At 39.1% G+C, this 10911-nt stretch overlaps 1 protein-coding gene across 1 annotated transcript; it reads right to left on the bottom strand.

Annotated features, from left to right (window-relative positions):
• Window positions 1-1223: 1223 nt before the first annotated feature.
• Window positions 1224-8448, bottom strand: LOC311596140 (serine protease inhibitor Kazal-type 1-like). Its single transcript, XM_084779353.1, has 4 exons — window positions 8365-8448; window positions 6316-6347; window positions 4374-4480; window positions 1224-1345 (listed from the first exon to the last, which is right to left on the bottom strand). Exons 1-4 carry the CDS (start codon window positions 8417-8419, stop codon window positions 1300-1302), a joined length of 240 nt encoding a protein of 79 aa, XP_084635479.1. The 5' UTR covers window positions 8420-8448; the 3' UTR covers window positions 1224-1299.
• Window positions 8449-10911: the final 2463 nt, after the last annotated feature.

Raw genomic sequence — 10911 nt, 5'->3', positions numbered from 1 at the left:
ATGGAGGAAGTGGAACATTTTCCTTCCGTGCCATTTTGAGGGCAACCACATGTTTGGCTGCCATCGTTGTGAGGGGCAACCACATGGCTAGTATCCCTCTTTCAGACAACTGGGTGACTACCCACAATCTTTCTTAGGGGCAGCCACATGGCTAGCTGTCATCTGTAAGGGTAACCACATGACTGCTGCCTGCTTCTATTGCTACCCTGACCCCTCCCCCTTTCCCACTGCAGGTTTGCCAGCTATTCACTAGAGATGTGCATGCACAGTGTCTAGGTCCCACCACGGAAGGCCAGGGGTGAAGTCAACTTCCTCCACACAGTGACTGGCTCCAGGCCTCTGACTGTGGACTCTCAGCTGTGCTAGCTTGGTTCATTGTGGGCTGAAAGAATCAAATACACCTGGCTCTCAGCTAAAAAGCCTGGCTTCCAAATAAAATTATGTTCAAATAAAAATTTCTGCTAAAAAAAAAGTAAGATTGCTTATTGGGTGTGTTTTTACCCTGATGCAAAATATTTTTGTTTCTAATTTATGTCTTTACTAATTCCTAGACAGTATTTGGAGGAGCATAGGGTGCTCGACGTTTCTGACTTCTGACCTGGGGGTTGTCTGTCAGTGATGAGCGATAACATTAGTCCTTTAATTTACTGAAAAGATCCCCCCCACCCCATTATGAGGGTTTTTACTTTCCACTAATTTTCCTTCTTTGAGTCACACTTCATAGGTTTAAGTTTTCTACTCTCATCAGTGTTGCTAGTCTCTCTTTTAAACATGTTCTCATTTATTACTCATTCCTTTGAAATATAAGTACCACACATAGAGACAGAATATACATGCCTGCCTTCTGATGGGCTCAGGGAGATGAACCACGAAGGATATATTTAAAATTATGTCTTATATCTGCTTATAATTATACAAACAAAGAAAACGTTTGTGTGTGTGTGTGTGTGTGTGTGTGTGTGTGTGTGTGTGTGTGTGTGTGTAGTGCCAAATTTCAGATGGGTCCAATTAGACTGGGCAACTTTCAACATTCAGTGATTAAATTAATATTACCCTCAGACTTCCTTAGAGATTGGTGGCCTTCAAATGTCCTCTATATCCCAGATAAGATGATAAAGCCATCTTGCATTCATAACTTGTCTAATCTGGGTCTTGCCCAAGTTCCCTGTCCTTGATATATTCATCCACGCTTCTGAGCAGAAAGCTTAGAGAAGAACAACGTATTTTCAGATGCATTTATTCAACAAACAGGTTAGCCACACATCATGGCAGTCTTAACAGAGTTCAAAGTCTTGACTTTCAGCAAGGCCCATAATGTTTAACTTGGACAGGAACCTTGCGATCCCTGTAAAAGAGATGTAAGAAAAATAAATAATGGTCAGCTTGAAGTTTATTGGTACAAGTAAGTGACTATGGGAGAATGGCAATGAAATTTAGAAATAATTCTACTTTTCTTTAAAAGACAAGCCGATAATTTATTCTCAGTTTTCTCTTTCCAGAACTCATTTATTGATTCTTATATTCATTGAATACTTGTTACTTTCTATTATATTCAGAAGGGCTGCAACAGAGTAGAAAAGTGCCTCTCAGTACCGTTCACAGACCTATTGGGGAACCCTTGAAATGAATCTCAGATCCACCACTGCTCCTTTTACTACTGATGCTGTGAACTCACTGACCAGGTGGCCATCTGAGCTGTTGGTGGGCTATGGCAGGGCTTCCTATTTCTTTACCATTTCATCTCAGAAGATGGGGGCTTGAATGTGTCAGGCCGTCAGATTCCCATGACAGTAACAAATATTAAGGTCTTCTTTAAGTAAAATTTTCTCTGCCCTTCCTATGTTTCCTTGACCAAGCCAGTTTCTTCCACAAAAGTAAAATGTCCTTCAATTCTGGAATTGTTCCTTAGTTACAAGACTGTTTCTATAGTTCTCTCTTTAGTAATTGTTTCCCTAACCATAGTGGCATGCAACAAATTTTCTATTTTTTCTATTGTTGGAAAAGATATGATACCTCTATTTTCACATGCGCATTTTTTGACATTTTTCTTTATTTTAACATTAACTTATGATAGTTTCAAAGTCACGCACATGAGCCCATTACCCACAGCTGTGCTGTTCACTTTGGTTCACTCTGCTCATTAACCGCATTTGCTTATTTAAACATAAGAATTTAACAACATTAAAATTTTAGTTTATTGCTGTACTATCTGTGTTTGAGAAGCAATGACATAGGGTCAGAAAGCATTCTGGCATCGGAGATTCTGCCAGGTTCCCTGGATAGTTGTTCAGTCTCTGTGAGCCCCTATGAATCTAGGTGAGTTGATTCTATGTCTTTTCTTGTGGTGTCCTTGACCTCTGTGGCTCCTACAATCCCTCCTTCTTTTCAGGATTCCCTGAGCTCCACCTAATGTTCGACTGTGGGTCTCTGCATCTGTTTCCATCAGTTGCTGGATGAAGCCTCCTGATGATAACTGAACTAGGCACCAATCTATGAGTGTAGCAGAATATCATTAAGAATCATCTTATTGGGTGTTTTTTCCAGCTGTGTTTGGTTCTGTCCTAGGTCTCTGGGCTATGTAGCTCTGGGTCCTGCCCTCCAGGCAGTGTCAGGGGTAGGTTCCCTGTAGGACATTTAATTTCAGTAGAAACAAATGCACTATATAAACCTTAGAACATCCATTACCTTTGAGAAAGCCAAGTTTATCCCTAGACAATAAGTGTTATTTCAGAACACAGGGTGAAATGCTGCATGTTCAGACAGCTGAATGTGCCACTTACATTTACATGCATTAGACAGAATTCAATGGCCAAATTGCAACCAGTATGTTTAAAGGTCAAAGGAGTGGAAGTTCTGCATTTTCACATATTTTTTTAATGCTTCACTCTAAACAGAGGCCTTTGAACTTTAGGCCTTATGCTTGGAGAGTTCAAAATCCTTGGGGTCTGGTGGACTCTGCTCCTCCCCATGGAAGGAAATACTAGTACCTGACCTCAATGTCAGTAACATAGGTCATGAGAAAAATAGCAAGTGGTTTCACATCTATTCTTTCCACAAGGTTCACTTGTTTCTTTGGACCTCCTGAGCATGGGCCTCAATCTGTAGCTCAGGTGGACAGGTGAAAACAGACTGACTTGAAACTAAGGTCTGTTATGCCTAAGTCTGCTGTGTGGGAGTAGCAGGCATGCACTATCAGGCATGACACCATTTACACACTGGGTGTACACTTACCATTAAGCTAAATGCCTAGTCTTTGGGGTCTAAAATGTCTACAATCCTGAATAAACGATGAGACTTTTCCGAACTCATTTGGAGCCATCCCTGAGGAGAGTTTTCATCATAGAGAAGAGATTCATGCAGATGAATAATGACAATTTATAGTCACTTGAACCTGAGCCAAAGTCTTTAATATCGAGTCTATTCTAGAAAATCTAAGGGTTTTCTGTCACCTGTGGGATCTCTGTGGTTCGGTTGAAGTTCAGAGCCTCTTTAAATGCATTCTTTCTGTTAATCCTTTCTTTGACCTCCCAGTTAGAGGATATCAGCATTTTTGCTTTGGTCATGTAACATTTTACATTCTTGTTTCTGGCGATTGCCACAACTTATAAGAAGCACTTGTATGCACTCATGAGCATTTGTTTGCTTGCTTTCATTTAGCTTTTTGGTTTTTTGTCACAAACATATGGAAAAACATGGAGGGCCTAGCATAATGACCTGCACATCTGCTTGGTCATAGTGTGAGAGAAAAATCATGACATCAGTTTGTCTCAGTGTCCTCAGCCTGATTCCTGTTCCCCAACATCAAATTCTTCAGAATATTAAACTTTGCTGAGGTTGGCTCTCATACCCATGAATACAAATGCTACAAAATGTATTTCGGTTCAATTAAAACTATGTAATTCACATTTGCTAATTTGGGGGAGCACTAGAAAATGCAATATCTGCTATTGTAAATAATTAATTTTTTAGATGAAAGCTATTTTGTACATATAGGCTTTTTGAAAATCTAGACAATCAATTGTATAGCTAAGAAAACTGATGTTATCTTGCTACCATTGGCACAGGCTTTTAATCCCATCACTCAGGAGGCAGAGACAGGTGAACCTCTGAGTTTGAAGACAGCCTAATCTACAGAGTAAGTTCCAGGACAACGAGGGCTACAAAGAAAAACTCTGTCTCAGAAACCAAAAGAGAAAAAGAAAAGAAAAAAGAGAAAGAAATGAAAAATGGAGTATTTATTATCCAAGCAATTTTAATTATACCAAATTTATGAAAACAAAAGATTTATTTATTGAGCTAGGCTTTAACAGGATAACATATACGAAATTCTAATGATAAGTAACTTAAGTATTTAAAAAAGAACATCATCTTACTTGTTTTGACTGCGCAGCAAGCATTCATTGGAGTACTTTTTTCCATCAGTTCCACATACAGGGTTATATATCATGGGACAGGCTACAGGTGCATCCTTATAATTAGTCTAAACACAGAATTAAATAGTCATTTCATACCAGTTCTAATTGTTTTGGTTTTTAATAAAATACTAGTGTTGTTTAAGATTTTCTCTCAGTTTGGATAATGACACTGGGTATTGTATAAGAAAACAATAACAGAAAGAAGGAAAGAAATCTACCCTGACATCAGAAAATCTGAGTTAAAGTCAAGTTATATCCTTACCTAGTTATATGACATCATGTGTCTACTAGTTTCTCCTTTGATCTCAGTCATTTCATCAAAAAAATGGGAAAATAATTGTTTCTCCACTTATGTCATGATGTTCTGGTGAAGTTTGATGAAAATAGGAAGATAACACCAGTGGCTAACAGTATAGTCTTCCTTGCTCATGGGCACTTGTTTTCTTGTACATGGGCTCGAGATGTTGCCAGAGCTTGGATTCTTGAACTGTGTTTTTAGGAAAAGCTGACTATTGTTAAATCCCTCTTATAGATCTCTGTCCTTTTTTTTTTTAAGATTCTATTATTATGTACACAATGCTCTGCCAGAAGAGGGCATCAGATCACATTATAAATGGTTGTGAGCCACCATGTGCATGCTGGGAATGGAACTGAGGACTTCTGGAAGAACAGTGAGTGCTTTTAACCACTGAGCCATCTCTCCAGCCTCTCTGTCCTATTTTTTATTCATAATTGCACTGGAAAACTCTCACTGCTTAATCAAAACTGTCAGTTATCCATTCATTGCTCTTTACTATAAATACCTTGTAAAGTTGTCATTTACACGCTTCCTTAAGGGAAGAGCCAGAAAGTGATGAATTCAGTCAAAGTCACATATCTAGTGATTCTTGGTCCCTGAATTCAAGTTCCTCATCAGCTCTTCATTACAGGACATCATCCCACCTTCTCTGTTTTGCTAACATTTATTTACTCTTCATGGACCAATATGCCGGAAAACTTTTTTTCATTCCTCTAACTAGGTTTGCTTCTAATGGTGCTAGATTTTTTTCCATAATACTTATCAATGATGCAATGATTTATTCCCTATAACTTCAGATTCACCAACAGTTTCTTCCTGGGTTACATGTAATGAGATGAAGGGCACTTCCTCCTCTAGTCTACTTAGGAATTAGAAGCAATGAAAGCCAACATGGTCAAGTCAGGAGCAAGGGCTACTTGGAATCAACATAAGAGCTTCACTCGAACTACTCGACCCACAGTCAGCCCTAGCATATGTATAAAAATGTCCTTCACAGCATGCAGTAGACAGATGATGGGTGATTAGTGGGCTTGTCTTTGAACACAGCACCATGCAGGATGGGGAGGTGCTCTTGCATCCTGCCTTCAGCAATTGAGATTCCTTACCATTTGAGCCCCTAATCCAGACTTAAGACTAAAGTAAGAAGGTAACTTGCTAGAGTGTACTTCTTTATTTTCTTTTTCTGTCAAGGTCTCACTGGGTAGACCAAGCTGACCTCAAGCCTGGTAACGCAGGCTTCTGAGTGCTTTGGATTATAAATATACACCACCATGCATGTTCATAACTTGGATGTACTTTTACTGAATTGAACAATTTCAGCATATATGTGTAATTGGAGAATTAAAAATTATAAAATAAGGCAGGCAGTGGTCATGCACACCTTTAATCCCAGCAATGAGGAAGCAGAGGTAGGGTGATCTTTGTAAGTTTGAGTCTATCCAGGTGTACAGAGTGAGTTGAAGGACAACCAGAGGACACAGAGAAAACCTGCCACAAATAACCAAATTAACAAAAAACAAAAAAATGTATGTATGTATATATATGTATATATGTACATATATATGTATGTATATATATATGAAATTATCAAATTCTCTTTACCTTTTGCTGCGTTGTGTCAGCTGTAGTGCTACCTAGAAAACATAAATCAGATGTCAACCTGGATCCCAAATAAAGAAGCCAGACCTATCCTCAGTTACCAAAGAATACAGTGTCATATGACCCCTCTGCTCCATCATGTACATCCCATTGCTCTAATTTTCATGACTTCCAATGACACCATTGGGGTGTTTTTTACTCTCTGTCTGCTGAGATCTTGAATTGAATCAAGGAAAACTTTGATTGTTACTGAGTACATCAATTTGATATTTTTGGAAATTTGGCTTACATCCTTGAGAATGGAAATTACGTACTCAAAGTTTGAAAGGTTTAGGCACTAACTATTCAGATACCCTTGTAATGACCCTCAATGTTGTCTCTGCACTTGGTAGAATTTTCATTTCAGTCAGTGAATTATAAATATCAGTATATCAAGGTATGGATAGCAATATGGGAAATAGCCATCGAGTCTTCTCATGTAATTAAGTTTCTTTTGTAAATAATGTCAAAACTGGGGCTTTTCTGCCAACTCACTACCAGTTCTCACAGAGCTTTTTCCCACAAGTGCATTATACTGGCTGGCCACAGGGCCAACTTGTCTTTTGTGTATTTACACAGTTCTGCAAAGACCCCTTCCTACTTCAGAAAACAAGTCTATGTATATGTATCAGAAAGCATATGATACATGTACAACACTTAAAGATATAACAACAATGAAATAAAATTGAATTTGAAAGAGAGCAAAGAGGTACATGGAAGGTTTTGGAAGTAAGATAAGAAAAAGGGGATGATGTAAATATATTATAATGTCAAAAAATTACTTTTAAAAAGGCAGGTGGTAAGTGTGAATGTGGCTACCTTTACCAGGAAAAGGAGCCTAATCTGATCGCCCCCACAGGGAAATGTTTCAAACTGAATTTTCAGTCAGTGAGCTCTGAGGCAATGAGACAAATCTCTGGGACTCATCAGAGGAAATGCAGCTGCTGGGGCCCCTGTGGGTCCAGAATGCAAATGAGTATGACAGTTGAAGAGCAGGGCTCATTACAGGTTTGTAGTTGTAATTATTACTAGGTGTGAGGTGGGACAAAGGCCCTTTTGCTTCCATAAATATTTATCTAAAACAGTAAACAGTGCTCTTCCAATCTCAGTAAAGCACACATTTGGCTGTCATCAAAATCTTGTCTGAATCAGTTAGAAAACGAAGCCGATTTCAGTCATGAGCAGAATTATCTCCTAACATGCCCTCAGTAACTTTGGAAATTCTTCTATCTACTCAAACATGATGTGTTCTCTGTACTCGTTCTACAGATTAAACATAAAACTTTTCTTTTTAAAAAAAGATTTAGTTATCTGCCTGCATGTACACCTGCAGTCCACAAGAGAGCGTCAAATCACGGAGGTAATCCCCCTCAGGAACAGTCATAGGGAAGGGGAATAAGGGGAAAATGGGAGGGAGGGAAGAATGGGAGGATACAAGGGATGGGATAACCATTGAGATGTAACAAGAATAAATTAATAAAGGAGAGAGAAAAAAAGATGATTGTAAGCCACAATGGGGTCAATGGGAATTGAGCTCAGGACATCTGGAAGAGCAGTTAGTGCTCTTAACCTCCAATCCATCCCTCCAGCACCAAAGGTAAAGTTTTTAATCACTCAAAATACCACTCATTCTGTAAAACTAAATGATGATCATTGTTATTTATTTTATGTAATTTGCAAGCATTGAAATTTGGTAAGCTAGCCTTGGATTTACTGAGTATAGTAGCAATTTCAGGATTTAGAAGGGTATTTGCAGTGAAACCATTTCTTCTCTACCATATCAGTGTAGTTGCAGCCTTACCTTTAGACAGGGCATGTCTTACCAGAGCTTCATGATGTTAGAAGTAACTTCTTTCTGTAATTTTCACTAGAAACACTTTTGCTTTTCGCCCCCATGGACTTCATTTCAACTCTGTGGCAGCAGCTAGCTAGACTATCTAAGTTTCCAGGAGGTATAAAGTGACAGGTCAAAATTCTTTTAGTAATTTTTGAAGAACATGCAAACACTCCTACCTGGGAAAGTGAGCAGCGCCAAGGCAGCGAGAAGAAAGACAGCTGCCACCTTCATGGTTGAAGATCTGGGTGCAAAGGTCAGGAGGACTCTGCAGGTGCTTCTCTTCAGACACGAGGAGTGGTTATATAGGCAGATGGCAGTACAGGCTCCACCCACTGTGCTGGATAATAGGTGTCTTTGGTTATTGATTGACCCTGTGTGGCCTCCAGGCTGAGAAAATGATACCTGAGTAGAAAACAGGGCTCTGGAAAGGTTAGACCCAAATACTGCCAGGAAAAGCTAGTTATCTTGATCCCTGACATCCTCCCAGGTTTGGGAAAGTCTCCTCCCTTCCTGAGCCTGCTTTTCTTATCTGTAGGTGAGATGAAAGGTCTTGCCTCCTCTGTAGTTGTGAATGGATGAACAAATGTGCAGACCTCCAACCCGTTTTCCACTATTTCCTTTCTCTCCATTCTTCCCTTTCTGACTTTTGTTTTTCTGCATCTCTCTCCTTATGTGCTGTGCATTCATCAAGCCCTGATAGGCTGGTGGCAGGCTGGGGTACAAGAGAAGGAGGAGTCAGTTCCCTGTGTGCTATGTCCTGGGGCTGTGTGTCCTTCAGCGCAGCTGCATGCCTCTAGAATATGGGTTCACTTTCCTATTGCCTGAACTGATACATTTGAGCATTAAAATAATGGCAGTAACTAAGTCAATGGCTGGACCCTTCTCTAGCCCATATGTACCGAGCGAGTGTCTACCACCCCTGGTGGCAATTGTCTGTTTTCTCTCATGTTTCTGTCTTTGAGTAGAGCTATTCATCACTTTGTTTCAGTCTTGACTTTTTCACATAGGGTAAGTTGTTTTTGTTTGTTTGGGGTTTTGGGTTTCTGTTTAGAACAATAAAGACAACATATTTTGGAGCAACACTCAGGAAGGGCTACTGTCCTCTTAAAGCAACGTAGGACTTAAAAAAAGTTTGAAGAGCCTTTGTACCAGAACACAGTACTTTCTGTGTTGAAGTCATATGGTTCCCCTTTATAGCATCATTGTGAAACTGGAATTTGATACAAATATTGACATTTTAGCTATTGTTACAGAGTAATTAAATCACTGCTTGACCTTGGGGCCTGGCTTCTGTCAACATCAGGACCTTTAGAAGAACATCCAGTACTCTTAAACACTGAGCCATGTCTTCAGCCCATTTTTTACTTTTATGGACCAAATATGGTGGTTGTTTCATTTTATTTTTCATCTAGCAAAGTACCTGAAAATATTGGATATATAACAAATATTTGCTCAAAATACACATTCAGTAACATCTAAATATTCTAATTTTTCCCAAGTACAAATGCTTATGTCCTGTTCATTCATGCTTTTTTAGTCTTTTTCATATGGTATTCAATCCTTGTTCATTCAAGTTTTGATATAATAGAAAGGAATCATTGCTTCTACTGTCCGCAAACATGTTTTGCATGTTTGGAATACAGATATGTTTCTTGCCACCATGAAGTGTTGGTTGAAGCAGTAAAGTTCTTTCTTTTTCTCTAATGTCATCAGCTGTGTAGTGGCCATATTTCTGGCAAGAAAATTTCAACAGCAACTGTTAAGTAGAATCCTTACTTGAGACAGTTATTTCTTTTGTTCAAATAAAGTAAGAGGATATCTTGCAGTGTGGGAGAGGGAATTGTCTGGGATGTTGTCCTAGGAATTCTTTAAATACTACTAACAGCAGGTAACAGCATCTGACTTAGGCTTGCTGATTCTAGAGTCTGGGTGGTGATTTTCACATCCTTTGGCTCTGAATCTGAGGGGAAATGACATTATAATGAGTAGATAAAGAAAACTATGAAGAAAGAATAATCTATTTCATGGTGGTGATGACTTTGCACTTATGCTTCTCTTGTGACTCGTACTTCAGCAGTCCTCACCTGTGACTTGGGAAACATCTCACTGCAGTGTGATTTCCAAGTAATCTTGTGACTCTGAATCATACAATGTGGGACGTAGTTCTGGTTAAAAATTGGCCGTGGCATTTGGATGACAATGGCCTTTTAGTGCACTATGTGGGAGACAGTGAAGAAAACCTGTGCAGAAGACAGGCCTGGCTTCAAGACTAAATCTACCATTTTATCTATAAGGTGACACTATTTACTCAGAGACAAAAGTACATGCCAGTATGTATTGTTTGCTAGAAGAAAATTCTTATAATTTGTGCATAAATATTGCATTAAGATTTTTTAAATTACAATTTCTGACTGGTAATAATATTTTCCTTCCATGGGTTAGAGCTATGTATAATGTACTCATTATTCTATAAGGGAAGCTTCATATGCTCAGGGCTTAGACAGAGTAACTGTTTATTATCCCTTGGATGACGGAACACGCTTTGACTGGAGCAACCCTGATATTCCTCTGCCCAGTGCTTGATCATGTTTAGAATGTTTGCCTTGCTTAGCCTCGAGGAAACCTCTTCCCCTCCCCCCTTTTTTTTACCTCTCTGTATACATTGGTAACTCAACCAAACATATGAGCTACTCCCCACTGATGCAAGAACCAATATGTACACA

Source organism: Acomys minous (genome assembly GCF_964271855.1).
Source record: "Acomys minous genome assembly, chromosome: 4".
In the NCBI taxonomy this organism is placed as follows: Eukaryota; Metazoa; Chordata; class Mammalia; order Rodentia; family Muridae; genus Acomys; species Acomys minous.
This window is presented reverse-complemented; position numbering and strand designations above follow the sequence as displayed.

Bases quoted from the DNA above. Each gene is read 5' to 3' on its own strand.
- LOC311596140 (XM_084779353.1), bottom strand. From the start codon at position 8,419: ATGAAGGTGGCAGCTGTCTTTCTTCTCGCTGCCTTGGCGCTGCTCACT. The intron at 6,348-8,364 runs GTAGGAGTGTTT...TATGTTTTCTAG, and splicing joins GGCGCTGCTCACTTTCCCAG to GTAGCACTACAGCTGACACA. The intron at 4,481-6,315 runs GTAAAGAGAATT...TTCTGTGTTTAG, and splicing joins CTGACACAACGCAGCAAAAG to ACTAATTATAAGGATGCACC.